This window comes from Artibeus jamaicensis, unplaced genomic scaffold, assembly GCF_021234435.1.
Source record: "Artibeus jamaicensis isolate MK-2021 breed Jamaican fruit bat unplaced genomic scaffold, CSHL_Jam_final contig_464, whole genome shotgun sequence".
Lineage (NCBI taxonomy): Eukaryota > Metazoa > Chordata > Mammalia > Chiroptera > Phyllostomidae > Artibeus > Artibeus jamaicensis.
The window spans coordinates 14,116,986-14,138,098 of NW_026521842.1; the positions used below are offsets into that span (position 1 = coordinate 14,116,986).

Consider the following 21,113-nt stretch of genomic DNA (forward strand, 5'->3'; position numbering starts at 1 on the left):
GGGTTCCGGGGAGGCCAGTGCCTAGTACTCTCAAGGAAGAAGGGGCAGGTCCCAGGGGTGAGAGCTGGGTCCCCCAGAGCCCCAGGTTTCCAGGATAGGTGGTAAGGTCCTCGGGACACTGTGGCACCAGGCAGGGGCAGATGCCAGTGGGAAGGAGCAGGCAGGTGCAGGTCGAGGGTTTTCCATCATTTATTGGGGCAGGGGGTGCATCATTCCCATGGACCTCTGCACCGGCCCCCGCGTGTGGACAAGTCTGTATAGACATCGCAGGAGGCCAGAGCTCTGGTGGGCTGGGGAGGTCACACTCTTTCACAAAAGGGTATTTGAAAGCATCCTATTCCGGAGGAGAGGTGGCATCTGAGGCTGTGGCCCCACCCTGGGGCCAGCTTTATCAGAATGCTGGATGGCTCTGGGGCCCAGGGCGCTGGGCTGTGAGGAGTTTGGGTGGACAGAACAGCCTCCACTGCCCCCCCCAGCCCCAGGCTGGTGGCAGGGCCAGCCGCGCCTGAGGCAGGTCCTTGGGCTCTGTGGGGAGGGGGCCTGGAGATCCCGTGTGCTCCATGGGACCGACCGCTCCTTGGGCCCTTCTCCACACCAGGCCTGTCAGAGGACAGCTCTCCGGTCCAGGTGGTCCCCACGCCCACTTCGCTGGTGCCTCACTTCCAGGTGCTTCTTCTGGACCTTCTCAAAGTGCTGCAGCAGCTCGGCATAGTCAATGCTGGGGGAGTCCGCTGCCTGTGACTTGGGGGCTGCCTTCAGACTGTCTCTGGGAAAGGGCGCAGAAAAGCTCAGCGTCAACATCTCCACACACACGGGGGCTGGTGGGGTGTAACCTTGGGGAGTCTGTCTGCCTCAGGCCTAGCACCCCCTCAGTGCTGAGAAGCCCCATGAGCACCCCCTCCCCTGCAGCTGGGGAGACCTGTCAGTACTGCTGCTTGGATATGGCCTTCAGCCTGCGGGCTGGCAGCAGCGCCCAGGGCAGGCATCGCATCGGGAAGCATTTCCTGTTTACGAGTGGCTCCCTTTGGGGTGAAAGCCAGGGCTAACAGCCAGCCAGGAAGCCAGCTGGGGCCTGGAACAGGGTCCGGGGATGGGGGAAGGGGGCAGCCTGGTCCTTTCTCTGAGGCAGGGCGAGGGACAACAGGGAAGGCTGAAGAATCTCTACTGGGCTCTTGGCAGGACATCTGTTTTTGAGGGTGGGGGCCCAGAAGCCTGCAGGCACTCCCTGTGCCGGGGAAGGGAAGCTGGTCTCAGCCACCGCGGGGCACGCCGATGGCTCCCACAACGGCGCCTGCCGCTGCCCCTCCCCCAGTGCTCTGTACGGCAGCCCAGGTTGTGCGCTGCAGTGATCGTGCGCCTGCTGCAAACCCAGGGTTTCACTTGCCCTTGGGGACCAGGTCCCCTCGGGCTCCTGTCCCCATTCCTAACCGTACCTCCAGCAGGGAGTCTCGGGACAGACTGTGCTCCCCCAGCACGTTAACTTTGGGGGAAATGTGAAGGTACTTCACCCAAGTGGAACCCTTGCCAGTGAGCCTGGCCCTCAGTAAGGTACAGGCGACCGATGGGCTGAGCCTGACAGGCATCGCTGACCATCACCGGGCTACTGGGGTAGGACGGGGCAGCTCCCCTTCCCATGGCGGGATGACATCTGGAGCCCAGCTGGAGGTGGCCCCTTGCATCCCCTCCTCAGCCTGTTCCCTTCCTGCCTGTTGAAGACGCTTTGCCTGCAATACCTTGGTGGCTGTGGCTGCTGCTTTCCTGAGCCTTAAGCCCAGTCTCCCTCGCTCAGGCAATATTAGTTCAACAAAGACCAAGAGCCCTGGCTGGTGTAGCTCAGTGGATTGAGCGAGGGCTCGAGAACCACATGATCGTGGTTCGAGTCCCAGTCAGGGCACATGCCTGGGTCGCAGGCCAGTTCCCAGCAGGGGACTCATGAGAGGCAACCATACATTGATATTTCTCTCCCTCTCTCCTTCCCTTCCCCTCTAAAGATAAAGAAATAAAATCTAAAACACACACAAACAAAAAACAAAGACCAAAAAGAAGGGCCCGCTCTACGAGCGCCAGGTTTCAGGCAGCACTCTGGAAAGCGGCTGCTTTCAACTCCCCTGGGTGGGAGCAGGCTGGGGGGTAACCTGCAGTTGGGACCGCTGTGTGACGTCGCTGCACACTGCCCCAACCCAGGCCTGAAATGTGAGGCCACAGAGATGACACTGAGGTATGTCGTTCGAGGCTGGGTGTCCACGGGTCTGCATGCTGCCCCCTCAACACCCCTGGCAAGCCAGGGCACTAGGTCCTGAGGAGGCATGAATGGTGACATGCAAGGACGTGCCAGGGTAGGGGGGAAGGTCCTCGTGCTGAATTAGTCTTGTCCCTCATGACTTAGCCTCCCTGTGGGCAGACCCTGCCTGGCCCGAGGTCTTGGGAGCAGGGAGGGGTGTGGCCCATGGGGTCGGGGGCTGGTTTCTGCAGAGCATGGAGCCCAGGGATCCTCTCCCTGCCGGCCACTGAGGGCACAGCCCGCCCTGTTCTGTTCCAGTCCCAACCCTCAGGCAGTGAGGGGCTGCAGGACACTCAGGGGCGGTGCCTGGAGCTGGGACTCCAGAACTGGAGCCGGTCCTCTCTCCTGCCATCCCACCCACGCACCTGTCACCAGGCTACTGCTGCTGAGCATCATCAGCTTTTCCTTCAGAGCGTCTCTCTGGCCTCATTGAGAAGATGGTCCTTGGGGAGCAGCCCAGGGTCCCCTGGCCCTGCTGGTGCCTTGAGCACACAGCATGAGGCGGGGTGAGGACCGCAGAGGTTCCCTCAGCTGTCCTTGCCTGCAGGCCTGTCATGCAACCTGACGCTGGCTTCCAGCTGCCTGTCCCTCCCAGGGCTGAGATTGTCCTCAGCCCTCTCTAGGGTGTGAGCTGTCCCTCTGTGCCCAGCCCCCAAACCTGACCCCTCCTCCACCTGTTCCGGAGGCCCTTCCTCACCCACCATTCCGCCTGCATCTCTGGCAGCCCCCTAGGTCCTTGCTAAGAATGGCTGGGAGCCCAGAGCCCTGAAGACTGGGCAGAACCTCGTGCAACCCTTTAGTCCAGATGCTCATTCACCAATGAAGCACCCAGCGGAAGTGTAGGAGCTGGCCTGAGGTCCCAGGGCCTAGGCCAGACCCTAACCCAGGCCTGTGGACTGTCCCCTGACCTGCAGGCTCCTCCATGCAGAGGCCTCAGCCCCCTGTCCAGAGACTTCCAGAGACTTCGGGGCCATGGAGCTCCTGCAGGAATGGTCATCTCCCCAGCCTCCCTCTGCAAACTCGCTCTGCCCTGGCTTGGGGTATGCAGTAGGTTCTGACTACTCTGAGATATGAGGGGATATAGTGGGCAGAGCTGGGGGAAAGGACTTGCCCTTAGCAGCAGGGGGTCCATGGCCTGGCCCAGAGGTCTCCCCGAGGAAGGCAGGCTGGTTCCTGAAATGGGGGACACCAGCGTTTCCAGGGAAGTAGCCCTTCCTATCTCCTCCTCCCCTCCCACCACACCTTCCTTCCTGAGTGCCCGCCTCAGCAGCCTGAACACCTGTCAGGGACTGGAAAGGCCCGTGCAGAGGTGAGACCAGCGAAGCCCAGTGCGGCTTCAGGGCCTCTCTCCCCAAACACAAACCCACCTCCATGCTGTGCCCTGATCCCCTGGGATTTATCTGGTGGCACCGTGAGCATCTGGGACAGTGCTCAGCATTGCCACCCTGAAGAAAGGGGAAAGGGTCAGGGTGGGCAGGACCTGGGCCTTTGCCACGGGACCACTCTAGTTGAAGCCCAAGCCCCTCTGGCTGGCCGGGGGCAGACCACCAGTCAGGTGCCCACACCCAGCCCGTGGAGAGGCCAGGTGGGTGGGGGGGACCTGAGCCGGACGGCGTGGCGGGCACAGGGGCCAGGTGCCAGGCAGGCCCATGTTAAGGTGACCTGCATCCACCCTAGCGGCAAAGGCCCAAGGCCCTTCACAGAGCGAGGCACCAGCCCACCGAGTGGCTTGAACAGCCCAGGAGGGAATTCTAGACACAGGGCATCTGATGCAAGCTGGGTGCACTCCATTCAGCGTAAATCTTCTCAGTGGCTCTGCTTGTTTCCATGGCAACCCGACAAGTGAAATTTTCCATCTCGGATGCCAAATGCCTGTGGATGAGGCAAAGCCTCCAAGGGTTACCAAATATAGACACGGCCCAACAGGCTCTGGGGGCCAGGCCAGCAGTGGGTTCGGGTGGGAGTCTGGGCCTCCCAGGGGCTGCAGCCCTCCTGCCAGGGCGGGCTGTGCTGGGCCTCTCGGCAGAGGTGCGTCCAGGGCCTGTTCTTCCCATGGGCAGGGCCCGAGCAGTACAGCCACCAGTGTGCCCTGCCTCCCACCCACCCAGGAGGCACTGAAAAGGTCCCAGCAGGGCTGGGGTCTTCAGCAGCCCAGGCTTAAGCCCCTGCCATAGAAGAAGTGGAGGACTGCCTGAGGCCCGGGGCTAGGCCCTGTCTAGCTGTCCGGTCAATCTGCCACCTAGGACACTGTCCCCAAGCTGGGTCGGCAACTCCTCCTCCTCCTGGAGTTTCTCTCCAGGGACCTTGGTCTGGGTGAGCCCTCTGACATTTTCGATGAACTCAACCCTGGTTCTTAGAGAAGGTGTCACTACTACCTACCACCTACTCCCAGAATCCCCCAGCCTAGTGTGCTGATATGGAAATGAGAGGCCCACGGGCGAGGGGCTGTAGGGTGGACAAGGGTCAGTCTGAGGTGGGGTGACAGAGGGGTCTGATACCCAGGCAAGGGGGACCCTCAGCAGCTCCCTGCAGCACTGCTTTCTCTCCAGGCTCCTCTGGCTCTGACCGTGCTTGGCAACAGTGCCTCTGCCCCCAGCCCGGCACTCACTCGGTCTGCAGCAGCTCGGGGTTGGGCACACACTGGAGCCGGTGGGAAAGCAGCTGGAAGGCGCTGCTCTGGGGCAGCAGCATGAGCAGGCCGTAGAGGGCCTTGATCAGGTACGGGTTGTTCTTCACGTCCAGCAGCTGCAGGCGCAGATCTGCAAGAGGGCAGAGGGCAGGGGTCAGGGCCTAACACAGTCTTATACCACACCTTATCCTGGGCAGGAAAGGGCCAGCCAGGCGGCTACGGCGTAGAACAAGAGTGGAGCTCCTCAACAGCCAGGCCATCCAGTAGCGCTTAGCTGTCCTCACGATCTCATCCTTCTTTCTTCCTACCTACCTACCCGCCCGCCTGTCTGTCTGCTCAGCCTGGCAACAACCACCCTGCTCCTGGGCCTGGTCCCCTGCCCCCAGGCTCCCTGCCTCCCTAGTAACGAGGTGGGGGGGGGGGCTCAAGCTGTACTGTGGCAGCTCTCCTGTCTACTCTGCACGTGCCAGCACGAGAGCTATAAATAGGGTGAGCCGGAGGGAGATGGATTAGGACGGCTTTAAGGGAGGGCAGGACGGAAAGCACTTCTGTCTGTGGCTTAAACACACACCAAGTGCAGGAGTGTCTGGTGGGGGCTTCAGACCCACCTCAGATGCCAGCCTTGCCACCAGCCCAGCAGATAGAAGACACGCCCCTGGCCCTGCCCAGCGCCTGTCCCAACCACACAGGCCCAGCCTCCGGCCCTCTGAGCCCCTCTAGGAGAGCCAGTGGCTTCTACCTTCTTGTGTCTCTTGGCGCAGTCTGGGGACCTTCTGTGGAGGTGAGGCTCACTCCCAGAGAGGCCATGCCGCTCGGCGGCTGTGCAGGGACTGGGCTGGCACTGGGAGAGGGAGCAGCCAGGCCCAGGGGCCTGGACAAGGCAGGAACCGGGGGCCTCCCGCAGCCCCTCCCCTTGCCCTGGGGGATGTGGCAGGAGCCACCAGAGGAGACCTGAGCAGTGGCTCCGAGCCTTGTGACAACAGCAGAAACCTGGGCCTAAGGCCAAAAGCCCACTGCCAGCCCTGGGGGAAGCTGGGCCTTTGGGGCCAAGCGGCTGCCAGTGGGGTCTAGGCCACCCAGGGTTGGATGGGTGCTCAGCAGGACCAGGGTGCGGCTGCTGCGGTCGCCCCAGCTAAACCCTGGGCCTGGAGAGAAGGTGCTCGTGGCTTTTCTAGGGTAAGGTGGACCCGACTCCAGGGGAGCACAGGCCTGGCTGTGCTGGGAGGCCTGTGGGGAAGCGAGATGTCAGGTCAGGGGACCACTTGGAAGAGGCTTAGGGGTGCTCTACTGGGAGCAAGATCTTCCTCCACTCTCGTGTCAGCATGGTGCCGGGCTGTCTGGGGAAGCTGCCTTCTCTTCGGGTGGGCTGGGGCTGACCCTAACCACCCCCTGCCCGTGTGTCTGCCACTGGGCTCTAGGGTGAAGGCCGATGAGCATGGCCCAGGCAGGTCAGAAGCACCACCAGGGAGCAGGGGGCCTGGGTGGCCAGCTTGGCAGGAGAGCAGCCACCAGCAGGACCGCCTCCCAGCTTCCCCACTGCACCGAAAGCACAGGCGTTTCATTCAGTCCCTGTGTTCGAGGCGCCAAGAGCTATGCTTGTCCCACCAGCTGCCACTTCTGCACATTTAGCCTGGGTGTTACAATCAGACAGCTCCCACCCAACGGCTCCCAGCAAGTGCCAACCCTGCTCTGTAGGAGACGCGTGTGTGGCTCCCAGGCACGCGGGAGCACCTGCAGGTGGGCCAGGGCCCCCCAGTTTCCAGCAGCCAGGGCAGAGCCTGGAGGAAGGGGCTGGGACCGCTCTGGACAGCCCCCTCCTGCCCCCGGACAGCCCTGCTCCAGTTCTCCCGGCAGGGAGGACTTGGCCTTCAGGTGGGTTCTGCTGTCCACGCGAGTGTGTAAGACCCACCCCGAGGCCCACGGGCAGGCCCCACATTCTGGTGCCACATGTCCCCGCCTGCGCCATCTGGTGTCCTCAGCACGTGCTTGCAGCCCCACATTCCTGACGTTCCCGAGTGTCCCTGGGGTGGCTGCCCTCTCCTGCCCTGCCTCCTCCCTTGGAATGTGGCTTCACCCTGCTGCACCCCAGGCCGGCTGGGGGCAGCGCCCTTACATGTGAAGATGGGGCACTCGATCAGCTGCACCAGCTTGTCCACCTCTGTGAGGAAGTCCACAGTGACCTCCAGGTCCCCGCTGGGTGGGCAGTCAAGGAAAGCCTGCCCGCGGGGTCAGTACAGCCCACCTCTGTGAGGGGTCTCGGCTGGGGGTATGGGCAACTGGGGATCTGGGTGGGACTGGGGGGTCGACCCAGCAGCTCAGAGCTGCCCTCCTCCCTTGGGATCCGGTATCTGAGGCGCAGAGCCAGCTTCTGCCTTGGTTGATTCCGCAGACAAAGGGTATTCGTCTATTCTCCCCTGTGCTTTTGTGTCCCTCTCAATGAAAAGTGGCCCGGCCATCCCCCCTGCCCAGGCCCTCAGGTTCTGCTCTGGCAACGCTCTCCCCTGTGATCCTGAGCTCGGAAAAAGGCTCTTATCTCGGCCCTGCAGCCTGTGGGGGAGGGCTGGGCAGCAGAGGCCCCTGCTCCTGTCCGGGCGGGAGCCCGTCAGCTGGGCCAAGGTCAGAGCTGCGGCACACCTGCGACCTGTGGTCCCTGGGCCACACCAACGACGGAGGGCAGGCGCCCTGAGGAGCCAGGCTAGGCCAGGCTGACTCTCGAAGGAAACACCTCAGGACCCTTTCCTATTCCCCTCAACTCCGGGCCCATCAGGGAAAGAGACCAGTGTTACACCCTAAATCGCTCTCCAACCTGGGGTCCCACACCCGGCATTCACGGAGGCAGCTGGTTTGCTTTAGAGTGTTTTAAATAAAATCTGACCATGGATGCCCTCGCTGAGGCAGGCCCTGAGCTGTGCCGGGCTCGTCCCTCTTCCTGAAGCCTCCTGTCCAGCCCACTTCTCCCCACAGTGTCATCTGGCTCTACTGTCCCTGAAGGTCCCCGAGCTCCTCACCAGCAATGCCACCACTGACAATCCACTCAAGCCCACGGGCCCCCACTCCCGGCCCAGGGCCCAGCCGGACGTGCGGGGAGCAGAGTGCATTCTGCCTGTGCCCTGGGCTCCGGCACCAAGATGGAAGCCACAAGGTTTCCCCAGGGCCAGCCCCCCTCCACGAGGCCCTGGGTGGCCCTGCTTGCTGCCCGCAGCAGACACCCTCCGAGGCCCCCAAGGGGCCAGATGACACAGGCCTGGGCCAGGTGCAGGCACAGCCAAACTGCTCCCCTTGGGGGAGGGAGCTCCTGGCCCCCACCTGTCCGTCAGCGGCTGCACCTGGACTGTGAAAGCGAAGGATACAACTTCTGGATGAGGTCGTAGGCGTGCCGATAGTTCTGGGTGAGGAAGCAGAGGGACACCGTGGTGACCGGGTTGTGGCACCAAGAGCGGTACAGGCAGCAGAACAGATTCTGGCTCTCCTGGGGAAGGAGGTGTGAGCAGTTAACGGAGCCCCTGGTCCCCACCTGCTCCTTCCCCCGGGGTCCCCGGGGGTCCCCTGAGAGGGGTGGGCCCTTCTGGAGAGCCAGGAGCCAGCTCAGCACCTCCAGCCATCTGGCAGCCCGGCTGGGAACATGCTGTCACAAAGGAAATGCTGACAGTTCCTCCTCAGACCCTGTCATTACTCCCGGTCCCACAGGCCACGTGGTGGCGGTGACGCCCGGAGGGGAGTGAGCCTGTCCTTGGTGCTGGCATTTCTGCTCTCGGCAAAAACAGTTAATTGTTGTCCCAGGACCCTGCGTCCTGGAGCCTGGGGGCTGGGAGGGGGTGTGAGGGGAGGACACAGGGTGCGGGTGGGGTGGATGTTCCGCTCGCCCTGTCCTCAAAGCCGGCTCTCCTCCCGCCTCTGCGGCCTGCCCCGAACTCAGGAACCAGCCCAGGAGTTGAGCCCACATTCGGGGCAGCCCCTGCCCTGAGGAAAATCGCTAAGGCCTCTGTGAATGTCTGAGAGGAACCGCAGGGAGGAGGCAGGGGTGTGGCCTGGATCACTTGGAGCCGGGTGGCCCCAGATGCCCTCAGACCAGGCCTGATGTCCCTGGGAACAGGCAGATGCAGGGTCTGAGCTGAGCGAGGGGGTATGGGGGTGGTGGCCACAGCCCAGATGGAGGATGAAACCCCTGGAGCCACCGGCCGCCCCTGAAGACCCTCTGCCGCTCAGCCTGTCCCCAGGCTGAGCGCAACTTTGACTGTGGCACCCAGGGCAGGATGGTGGGACGGTGAGTGCCTCCCTGCTCTCTGCTCCGCCCAGGGGTCCTCAGCCAAAGCCTGACACAGGCAGTGCCTGGCTTCCGACAGGGTGCCTTTCGAGACAGCTGTGTCTGTGGGAGAGCAGAGCCAGAGCAGGGCCAGGGAGGGTGGAGAGGGCAGTAACCCCGGTCTCTGGCAGGTGACAGCCCACAGGCCTGACCCTGACAGGGCTGTAGCACCCAGAGAGCCTCACCCTGTTGGGTCCTGCCACGCAGAACCGACCCCACTGTGTGTGCCAGGGAGGGCACGTGGGCCCAGGAGCAGAGTGCAGGGCCGTCTGTGGGCGGAGACCTCCGCAGCGCTGCTCTGAGGGGCCTGGTGGAGACTCACTCCCATGGCCGTGCTGACACGGGGCAGACCCCAGGGGCACCGTACTGCACACCGCACCAGGGACATCTCCAATTTCACCCGCCTCCTCCCAAGAACGTCCTGGGGCGGCCAGGGGCTGGCACGGTGGAACGCCTGTGTGCACGCAGGACCACACCCGAGGCCAGGGCCCGTGAACACCAGTACCAGGGTCTTCAGGTCCTTGAGCTGGTTTCGCAGCTGGAACAGCTCTGTGGAGGTGAGCAGGATGGTGTTGAGGGTGTGGACCATGGTGGAGGCGAACTTGAGGTCTTCTTCTCGGAGCAGGATGTCTGCCATCGAGTGGAAGATGTTCTCCGCGTTCAGCAGGAGGCAGAGCTGTCTGGAGAGCAGGCAGAGCAAGTTACAGACACCGCTGGGCCCCCACTTCGGACCCTCGCCCTGCCCTGTCCGCACCCTGAGGAGACGTGCTTCGCCCCAGGGCCGAGTGGGCCCGTGGCGGGACGGCGGGCACCGCTCGCTGCGGGCCTGGCTCCACGTCTTCCGAACCGCTCACCATGGCCTAGCAACTCCAGAGCCCACGGGCTGCATGACCCCCCAGCTCTATCCCAGGCCGAGAACTGCGGTTCTCAGACAACCGCAGGGCCTCTGGCTGCCCGTGTGGCCCCACACTACTTTCCTGGTCTCCCCTCACATGGGACTCGGCCCCTTCCCAGCGTCACTCTCCTGGCCAGACCTTCTCTCCGTCTGACAGACTGCACACGCTGCCAGGGTCACCTGTGTGCTGTCCCTGCGCCCTTCCCCACGGGCTCCCAGGATCAGAAGCTTGTGTGTGTTCACACCATCACGCCTGCCTGCAGACCGGGCTGCAGCGAGCCAGGCTCGGGGCACGTGTGGGGGAGGGAGCCCTACGACAGCCCGAGTGTCCGCTCTGCTGTTCAGAGGACGAGGCTCTGGGCACAGGGAGGCGAAGCCACTCGACCAAGGTCATGAGACTAGTTGGCGCCACTTTTCCTCTCTACTGCCTCTTCTCTAGTGAGTCTTGGGGGGATGAGGCTTGGGTTTGCTGGAGAGGAGTCCCTATTTTATAAAAAGGAAAACAGAGAACCCAGAGAATAAAGAACAGTTTTCCCAGGGTCCCCGGGCCAAAGTGATGTCAATTAATAGTAACACCCGGGTCTCAAGGACAGGCTCAGAGGAAGCCTGTTGACCTCCCAAGTTGGCCCCTGTGCCGGGTGAGTGGGCGAGTGGCTGGTGAGGAGGGTGGGGCGGCCCCTCCCTGTCTCCCATCTCCCTGCCTGACTTACCTGGTGTGGGTGTAGGGGTTGGGCAGAGGTCCCGGAGCTTGGTGCTCCAGAACAGCTGTGCGACCCAACGCCCATGCATAATGTCTTTGCTTCACAACTGGGGGCGATGCCTGTCTGCACAATGGGGGCTACTCAGAGGACAGCTGCCAAGACTAGTGACAATGGGCGTGGGGTACACAGTGTATGGTGAATGGGACCTCTGGCTGGATAACCCATTGGTACCACGGGTGAGGGTGACAGCCAGCTCATGGGAGAAAGCCTGGCCCTCTGGCAGAGCAGAGAGAGTACCTCCTGTCCCCTCCTGCCCCCTCCCAGCCCTGGATGAGCCCTGTCTCCAGGGCCATGGGATAGAATGTCCCAGGAGGGCAGGCCGGGGAGGAAGGGAAGCGTTCTGACAAATGGTCACAAATGCCCGTCGCCTGCAGCTGCCGCCGTCTCCATGACAGAGGCCAACAGCTGAGCCTGCTGCCAGGCAGCACTCTCCAGGGACCACAGGCCAGTGGGGACGGCAGGGGAGGCCCTGGAGGGACAGGCAAAGGGGATGGCAGTGAGGAGGAGAGGGCACCAAGCGCTCCTGGTTCCCTGCTGCCTCTTCTCCTGGTGCCGTGGCAGCTCTGCTCTCTGCAGTCTGTCTCTTGGTGGTCACGTCTGGTCCGTGATTGCTTTCAAAGCTGCCTCTAGGTCAGTGGCTCCCACGTGCACCTCTGGAACCCCTCTGAGCGCTGGAGGAGAATCACTTGCCTGGTGGGCGGCCCTGCATGGCTGCCCAACGGGCGTTTCAAACTTGGCAGGGCCAGAACATAACTCTGGGCCCCCAGCTGTCCCCATGTCTGGGCGTCACTGCCCACCCAGCTGCTCCAGCCCCAAACGGGAAGTCACGCTGGCCCCCTGGGCCTCTGAGTCCACTGCTTGCTGGGCCGGGGCTCTGCCTTCAGGGCACATCCTGTCTCCTCTTGGCCCTGTCAGCAGCCCTGCCCTAGGGCAGGGCTCAGCCATCTCTTGCCTGGTCAACTCCAACGCTGGCCCCTAATCAGCCTCCTGGCCTCTTCACTCCCCTCCAGAGTTCACCCTCCATGCACCAACTGGGGTGCTCCTTAAAGTGTTCCCAGAGCACAGGACTCCCAGGGGCTCCCACCTGGACCTCAATGAAACCCAGCTCCTCACCATGGCCCCAGGACCTGCCGCTTGCCGGTCAGTTCCTCTCCGGTCTTACGATTCCTCCTTCACTCCCGCCACACTGGCCTCTTGTTCTGGTCTTCTGTTCCTGACCTCCGGCCCAGCCCGGAGAGCTGCTCGGGGACTAGCGCCTTCCCCACTGAGGTCTGGGCTCTGACCCGAGTCCCGCGTGAGTCCCTGTCCAACACACGCCCTCCTCCACCGGCCCTTTAAGGAAAGCCCTGTTTCTTTCCAAACGAATCAATTGCCGGGTCGATGGACTTGTTTACTGAGTCCTGGCTGTCTCTCCCACCAGAACCTGTCTGTGACCTTCTCGTCCCTCACACGGACAGGAAGGCCTGGCACTCAGCAATCACCATTGGGCTTTGCCCAACGGTGTGTGCGGAGGTCAGCTGTGCTCGTGCCGATCACAGGTGTCACAGACCGGCCTGCGGAGACACCTGCTCAGCGCCAGCAGCCCCTGTGCACATCCTGGGCAGGTCCCCGCGTGCCGGGTGCACCCTGGTCCGCAGAGAGCAGCTGCCCTGAGGCTGCGTCTTCACCCTAATCACCCACGGCCACGTCCTGGCTGCCCTGCTGAGGAAGAGCCGGGACACTCCCCATACAACCCTGGGCACGTAACTCCCAAGCAGAGGACCAGCTGCCCATCACACCGTTGACCAGCGGAGCAGGAAGAGAGGATCCAGGCCCAGAAGAGTCGAGATCCAGAACCTGAGCCCCTCCTCGCTGCTCTGCCTCCTCGGGGCCCATTAGGAGCGGGGGCCGGGGGCCATGCCCACCGGGTGGGGCTGGTGGACGGCCGCCGCCCAGGGCTGCTGCACCGTCGCTTCTCTGCTGAGCCCCAGCCTGGCCCGAGCTGCCTGCCTGCCTCTCGAGCATAGCACCCATAATGGAACACAGCTTGTCGGCATTAACCATTTGCCCATATTTTCAATACCCACATTGAAGTGCTATTCACCACAAGACAATGGCTGAGAAAACGCCTGGGGAAAAGGCAGAGGGTGGGCTGCGCAGGGCCGGTCCTGGCACACCCACTGGGGCTGGTGTTGGGCAGGGGCCCACGTGTGTGCGCCCGACCCCTGACCCTCACACCGGAGTCCCATTCGCCAAGCGTCCTGCTACTGCTCTGACCGCTGCCCCCTCCTTCTGGGCCTGGGTTCACGCCGGGAAGGAGCCGTCCTCTTTCATGCCCCTGTCACACACCAGGGGCTCTCGGGGGAGTGGCCTGTCTTCAGACTGCCTGAGGCCCCTGGGACCCAAGAGAGCGACCACCCACTTTCCCTAATGGCTTGAAATTTTGCTGCTTTCTTCAGGGCAGCCTCAAAGGGTAAGGCCTATGCTGGGCCTGGGGACAGTGACCACCTGGAGGTGGCCACACTGCACTTGCCAGGATGATGTGAGCTCACGTCACTGCTCCTTCGAACACTAACACTGGCCAAGCGTCCACTGTGCCGCTGACTACGGCCCTGGTGGCCACCAGCCTCAGTGCTGGCCCCTGGGGACAGGTGCTCCCCCGAGCTCCTACCAGGCCCCCACCCACAGCCTCTGCTTTAGGTGACATGTGGCCCAGAGTGCGGGGGAGGACAACCGATTCCAGACTGGCCAGTCATGCCCCAAGGCGTGTGGCCTAGACTGGGCAGCCTAGACCAGGTTGCAGGGAGCCTGGTGCTCTCCTCCACCCTGTCCTGGGGGTGGGGAAGGAGCCACACAATGCTTCTCCAGGGACCCAGGCAGGCCACCCCCTCGGGCGAGGTCAAACCTCGGGTTGGAGGACAGGCTCTGCCCAGAGGCTCTGAGCCCCGCAGCCAGGCTGAGTGTGGACAGGAGCCGGGGCTGGACGCTGCTGTCCAAGGGCACAAGGTGGGTGGGTGGGGGGCTGCTTCTGCCGCCAGCTGCCTGTCCCCACCTGGCCAGCCCCGCCGTCACAGGTTCATCCTGTGGGCCCAGGCAGGGCAGGAGGGAACAGTTCAGCACGGTGGGGGGCGAGAGGGGCGTGTGAGCAGTCCCTTTCGGGACAGACACAACTTGGGTGCCTTCGGAAAGGCACGGAGGCGGGGGAGAAGGGCTGGGGCAGCAGGGGCCCCCAGCATGGTACCCCCTCGGGGAGGAAGCGTTCTGTGCCCCTGCCGTGTGGGCTCTGGGGAGTCTGGACTCTGTCACGTGGTTTCAGGGAAGATGCAAGACTTCCTTCCGTGACCCCACTTCCCTGCATCCTCTGAAAACAGGACCAGTGAGGTTACTGTGGCCAGAAACAGCCTTCCGCACCCTCACCGTCAGCAGACCCTCCGCAGGTCCCTGGGCCATTTTTGAGATGCCAGCGCTGGCCTTCTGGACTCTTCTCTGGCTCCACCACCAGGTAAGGGCATGTGGACACCCCGCCTCTTCTGACACTGAGCCCCGAGCCGAGGCCGGCTGGGGGATCAGGCTGCTGCCCTCCGCTTCCCCGCTCCCCTCCTCCTCGGGCTGGCCTTCCAGGCAGACAAGGGCGGAGGAAGACGGTACTGACCCACAGCAGAGATGCCTGGGGTGAGCGCTCGGTGCGGAGGGCCCAGGGGTGCCCCCACCCCAGTGGCCCTCAGAGCCCCACAGCGAGTTGGCCCAAGGCCACTGGACAGGGGTGTGGGAAGGGCAGCACTGACTCTGGAGAAGTGGAGATGGAGGCTGGAACAGTCGTTTCCTCCCAGGCCTCTCCCCTCTCAACAGTGCCAAGCAATAATCTGACCACATCAGTGGGGGGCCCCCGGCACAGGGCACAGAAGGGCTGACCTGGTGGGGAGAGACGCTGGACTCCAGCCCATCTGAGAGGAAAGAGATGCCAATGTTGAGATGGGTGTGAAGGCTGGGGTGCCCCCTCCCACCCCGACCTTTCCCAGTTGCTATTCGTGCAGTCCAGTCCCGCTTCAACCCTTGCCTTCCTCTTGGCAATAACTGCTCATGACAAACAGAGAATTGAGAATTAGCCTCAGATGCCAAGTCCTGGGGTGGGCGGGGGTGCCCCAGCTCTCTAATGCCCCCATCTCCCATGGGGTCAAGGGGACACATCCTTCCCGGGCCCATCCGGGCCCCCAGGAACCGTGCTGGGCTGGTGCCACTGAGAGGCAGGCGCGTGGGTGACTTCGCGTGGTGCCTGACGAACGGCCTCCCCAGACACAGAAAGGCGTGCCATCTCCCTGAACTGCCCCAGACCTCTGCAGAAGCCCCTTGCCCTCTTGTTGTCCCCACCCAGTACTTCCTATCTCTCCTTCATCGGGACCCCCTGCCCCACCATCCCCCACCCAGGCAGGCCCAGCTCTCCCGCCTGGCTGGGCCCGGAGCTCCGCTCTGTGGTGGGGGCAGGGACTGGGGGACCGGGCGGGCAGCCGGTTCACGTTGCTTCTCAGGGGCTGCACTGGACGCTACCTCTGAGGGGAGCTCCTCCAGGTGGGGTGGACTGACGGCCCCACACAAGCTGGCATCAGGAGCGCGCCAACCAGCTGGCGAGAGTGGTGGGTGGTGGCAACAGGCTTTAGCCCCTCTTGTCCACACACCCTTGAGGGCAGATCCAAATCATTTCCGTCACCCATCCCGCGTGTTCCTGTTCAAGGTCCTCCCCTCCCTCTAGCCTGGCCTCCTTCCTTCACTCATCTCCGGCGCCTGCTGCTCACGCCCTCACTTCCTATCTCCACTGGCCACTACACTAGCTGGTGGCCATGTCCCCTCAGTGGTCAGAGGCCCATGGGACACAGGCTTTCCGGGGAGATGCCTGGAGTCTCACGGCTATAACTCTGAAGTGCGGCCGAGTGTCAAATATAGAAAACGCAGGGGCCCAGAGCCATGCCCGTGGGAAAAGGACCTTCCCGGATTGCCTGGTCTGACAGCTGGGATGCTTCAGGAACTGGAAGAGCAAGCAGCTTTCAGGGGCCAGTGTAACACTGGGATGTGGGAGGAAGGAGTGGTCTCCCCTCTGGAGTTCAGGACACTCCAGAGTTTCACTGCAAATCCCCCGCCCATCCAGCTCTCTGCTTCCCAAGTAGGAAAATTGTAAATCTGTTTTATTTATTTCAATCAATCCTTGGCAGTGTGCCCCTCAGGGCAGAGGCAGCCATGGTAACCCTGCCAACTCATGCCTTAAAAATCCATTGCGTTTAATGCACTTGGTGTGTCTGATGCACTTACAAGTTTTGGGAGGCAGAGTGGTGGGCGTGGGAGGAGGAGGCAGGAGGACTTGTTTTTCTGGGTCTTGCTGGGGGAAAGGCAACAAACGGCGGACACAGCCTGATGGGGGTAAGGCCGAGGGAGAGGAACAAAGGGGTCTCTGGCCACGTGGCTCTCAGTCCCTCTGTTCAAGAGCAGCACGGCCAGACTCTGGGCCACCAGCAACCTGGGCCAGGCTCGTCCAGAGACCTTCCCAGTAGGTCTCACTCGGGCAGGAGTGGCCAAGAAAACCAGAGGGCTGCACGGAGGCAGCCAGGGCCCAGGGCCCAGGCCCCGCGGTGAGAGTGGGGCAGAGCCAGGAGAGGCGGCCACTCTGCCACCACCCAGGGTGGTCACGTGAGGGGCTCTGCCTGCTCTCAGGACAGAAGCTATCTTCTGTGCTCGGACCAGCTGACCTACTCAGCCTCTCTGTCCGTTCCCAGGCATCCCTCCAGCCCTTTCCCCAAGCTGTCCTCATCCCGACTCCTGGTGGGGCTTTCACGGCTGCTGCTGGTTCCCCACCATCTTTGTCCCTAAGCTCTGTGTGGCCCGCCACCCTCCAGAGCTCCAACTCCTAACACTTTAGAGTGTGTCTCCTTTCTTGCCCTAGGCTCCCCAAGGCAGGAGGTGTCAGAAACCCCATCGGGCCGGCCCAGGGCCCTATTGGGCAACAGGGAGATAGATGTTTCTGGGACAGAAACTTGATCTCTGGGAGAGGCAAAGTGGCCTGGATCGTGTCAGTTGTGGGATTCAGTCTGCACGGGGAACCGCAGGCTCAGGGGCCTGGGAGCCAGGTGGCGTCGGAACCATGCAGCAGGGCTTCCATCCAGTGTCTGGTTCTAGCCTAGGCACCTGCAGAATTTGCAAGGAGGGGCCTCTGAGGGGACTCAGCAGGCATCTGGCTTACAGGTGAGGTCCGGGTGTACGCCCCACAAGAGGCTGCCCCTTCTAGTCCACACAGAGACCTCCCAGAGAATGGCTGGAGGAAGGTCACATGGCAAGAGGCTGTGGGGACCTTAGGAGACAAGCAAAGAAGCCCCTGGGGACTTGGCTGAGGTGTACTGGGCCCTGGAAGAAAGGGCAGGATGGGGAGGAGCAGGCGGGGGTGAGAAGACAGCAGGGCAGGCGGTGGGAGTGGGGCCCCGAACCCTTGGTGGAAAAGCCCACGGCTGCCGAGTGTCATCTTCTGAATACTCAGAGCAAACGAAGACAAAAGACAAGGAAACTCTATTGTCTTCACGACAATCAACTCAAAGAGAGGCCAACGCATGCCAAGCCCTTGCCGAGTGGCTGGGCTCCTGTCCTCTGTCACAAGAACTTCCTTCAAGCTGAAGCCCCATTTCCTCCTCAGTGACGGCCACAGGCAACAGACATCTACGAGATGTAAGCAAACAACGAAGCAAACAAGAACCCTGCCAAGGTCCCCTGTCTGCTTGGCCGACCTGGTGCCCAAGCTGAGGGGCTGCCTCACTCTACACGGGGGCCAAAGGCTCTAGATACCACCAGGTCTTCTGGTGGACTGGAACCCACTGGGGTTCCTCCAGACCCTTCTTGTGGATTTGAGGCAGCTTATTTGCAGAGCAGCTCCTTCTATCTCACCCTCTGCCTGGGGTGACGTCTGTGCATAGCAGGAGCTGACCACACCTGGCTGGAACAGAGCTGCCCGGGGCCCACACTTGCCCTGCTGGGGTAGTAGTTTTTTTGCCAAGGGGTCGGGCGGGAGGCACAATCTGGGAACTTCGCCCACAGCTCTGCAGCTGGGACCCAAACTCAGACAGAGGGAAATCTGTGGGAGTGGCTCCATTAGCAGGGTGCCAGGAATCTCTGCCAGGAGCCACAGCTCCTGAGTTTGGGTCCTGGGGCAAAGGTGGGGGCCTGATTTCAATTTTGCTGCTGGAGCTCTGAACTCAGGCCAGCACTGCCAGGGACATGGCATCTCGGAGCCCCGTGCCTGGGGGTGCCCTGGGTGGACCGTTAGAGACAGAACCACCCGTGGAACCTTTCTTTCCTTTGAACCCCTCTGTGCTCCCACATTCCAAGCGGGATTTCCTCTTAAGATGTGCTGAGTCTCCCCACTGTGGTGGCCCTGCCTGGAAGAGGCCGCAAGACGCTCTATTGCCAACACACAGCGGTGCAGTTTCCCGGCCCCGCCGACTTCCAGTCAGGCTCACGCAGGCCCTCAGAGATCATATGGTCATGGGACCGAAGTCAGGGACTGGTCTAAGGCCACACACGGGGTCTTGGTGGAGCCGAGGCCTTGACTTGCTCTGTCCAACTGGAGGAAAAAAGAGATCGACTCTCAGGCCAGACCCGTGCCTGCCCAGGACTGCTTATCCCCACCCGCACCTCATCGCCACCGGGACTGCAGGGCAGTGTGCCTGGGCTGGTCTCCCAGCTTCCACACCCCGGTGGGAGGAAGCCCAGCTTTCGGGCACTATCTTTGGCTTGTGCTGCTGATGCTGTTCAGGCTACGTGTTTGGCTTCCACAGTAGAGAACTGTCTCTGATTAGGGAGCGAGAACGATCCATGCTGTTTGGGCCTTCACATCGTTAGTCTGGGGGTTTCATAAAATCTTGTGAACTGAGATTATTTTCTGTAGCTCTCTACAAGTGCCCACTTAAAAAGACAGGCATGAGAACACAGAACGGGAAGTGAAACACTAAAACCCACTGCTGGGAAGCAGGAGTGAACGTGAGAGCCGCCTCACTGCTGAGCGTCCTGGAAAGCGGTAGAAAGATCAGACTGAGAGGGGCCACAGCAAAGTGATGGGGTACGGAGGAGACGCCTTCCGTCTCCCGGGCCAAATGGAGAGGGGTTTCTTATTCATATCCTCCTCTGCCCCCTGGGCAGGGCTCGAAACTTCCTCCTGTGATCAGTCATCTTCAGGGAATTTGAAGGTGCACACGACAGGCCTTTCATCCGACAGTTCCAGCCAGGAACTCTTCACCAGACTAAATGCACGAGGAGAGAGGTGTCTGTGCAAGTCCCTCTGCGGAAAGTGTCCTGCAAGTGTCCAAGCGCCTGAGCCCCTGCCCCCCAGCAGAAGGGCCTGAGGGGAGCAGCCATCCTGCCTGCCCACCAGTGTCATGTGGCCACGGCCCACTAGGCAGAGACCAGGGCGCCACACAGAGAAATGGGCGACGGATGCAGTGGCCTTGATGAGGGAGAGTGGCCCTGAGCCGCTCTGCTCTGGCCTGGGGACCCCGCGGCGTCCAAACTGTGCAAACATGTTTGGGATGACGAGGGAGGTGCCCTCTGTCCAATGGCGTGTGAGGGAGTGAAACGAGGCCAGTGCCATGCTGAGTCCCAGAACCCTCCGCTGGAAAAGCCACAACCACAGCCAAAGCCAAATGGAGCTGACACTTACTGAAGCAAAGACAAAGTCTTGGAAGGAAAGACTGGAAACTGAACACAGAGGTTACTTTTGAGGCACGAAGTGGTGGTTCAGGGTCTTTTACATTTTACGCTGTATTCGTCTGCATCATTTCAGTTTTTATCTCATATGGTTTAAGTTTTGGCGAAACAGTAAGTTGTTTTTTTTAAATTTAGAATCCCTATGTCTTGGGATGATCTTGGACCCCCACACAGAGATCAAAGAGGCGGAGCAGGGCTCAGGGCTGGGAGGGTGGCACCTCCCGAGGACGGCGGAGCTTCCCTCTCTGGGCCGCTGCAGATTTAACAATGAAAACTTGTATTTTGCAAATGAGAGGATCAACAGCCTGGGAAATGGTATTTTTAGCTACTGTGGCTCTTTGCTTTAAAGGCGTAGGTTTCATATAAAACCAGGCAAACCTCCTACAAAGTCTGCTTGTTAGCAAGAAGCGATTAGCATAATACAAGCTGGAGGAGAGGCCTGGCTCCGCTCAGAGGCAGGAGTGCCTACTCTAGGGGAGGCCTTCTCCAGAAACAACTGAGGAGAACAGGAAAAGCCTCATGAATGGAGATGAGCCCCGTCTTCAGTCAGAGCCCAGAAGCTGCCTCGCGCCAAGGCCCGGCCGGAGCCTGCACACCCCCGCAGCAACACACGGCCGGCCACCTCTGAGCTGCTGTTCACTTAAACCACTTTGCCTCCTGCAACCACCTCCTTCCAAAATTAACTACAGAGGGTCTTGGGGCTGCCTCTCCAGATGTCCTTCTGAGGGGAAGGGCAGAGCCAAGTCAGGCAGAAGGAGAGGGGTGAACTGGGAGACAGCAGGAGGGGACGATCAGCAGAAGGACCCAGGTGATGAAAGCTCCGGGAGGCGTGCTCTTCCGCGGCCAGAGGCCCAGTCTGAGGCGGGCCCTGCCAGGCAGCACAGCTGCGGGGGAGAGGATGCTGCGGCTCGTGCCCTCCCTCCCCAGGCCCCTCGGGCGCTCACGCCCGTCGGTGTCTATCCATCCTGCCTTCCCTTCCGGACTCTCTTCTTAGGGCCCAGCTCCCCAACCCGCTCCCCTGCCACTGTGCTTGGCCTGTGGACATATCTCTGAGGGCTGTCTTCTCTCTCCTAGAAACCCCTTAGTTGGCTTGGGAAGACTGAACATGTGAGGAGAGGCTTGAACTTTTCTCCCAACGCCACAAAAATGAAATGAGAACTGCAGCCTTCCAAGAGCTATAATTACAGATACTCATCTCGGGAGCTGAGCTGGAGACAGATCGCAGTGGGCAGCGGCTCTATCGCACCGGCCCTGAGCCCCGACCAGGGGGAGGGTGACCTTGGGCTGTGGGGGTGGGGCTGGGAGAGAAAGTGGTGGTGTGGTTGCTATTTCAGGCTTCACCGAGGGGCAGGAGCACAAACAGGGGTGGAGGGGGTGGGGGAATGAAGCGAAGCCTCTTCTCCACGGCCCCCTCCCCTCGGGGTCCCTAAGGAAGTAAGATCACAAGTCTTCCTGTGGCGGGTCAGGGGACCGGCAAATCCTCACAGATGGGGTGCAGGGCTGAAGATCTGAGGAACCAATTACCACGCTAC

At 61.7% G+C, this 21,113-nt stretch overlaps 1 protein-coding gene across 3 annotated transcripts in view; it reads right to left on the minus strand.

Moving 5' to 3' along the window:
* Positions 1-171: 171 nt before the first annotated feature.
* Positions 172-21,113, minus strand: part of VAC14 (VAC14 component of PIKFYVE complex) — a 94,005-nt gene continuing 73,063 nt past the window's right edge. Inside the window, exons 15-19 of one of the 3 annotated variants that reach the window (XM_037154163.2) lie at positions 9,719-9,893; positions 8,261-8,379; positions 7,024-7,103; positions 4,890-5,040; positions 172-766 (exon numbers count right to left, since the gene is read on the minus strand). In XM_037154163.2, coding sequence (XP_037010058.2) covers positions 604-766; positions 4,890-5,040; positions 7,024-7,103; positions 8,261-8,379; positions 9,719-9,893 — 688 coding nt within the window. In that variant the 3' untranslated portion in view covers positions 172-603. Of the gene's footprint in view, positions 767-4,889; positions 5,041-7,023; positions 7,104-8,216; positions 8,380-9,718; positions 9,894-21,113 lie in introns of those variants that run through there. The other 2 variants (XM_037154164.2, XM_037154165.2) reach the window with 2 other exon arrangements.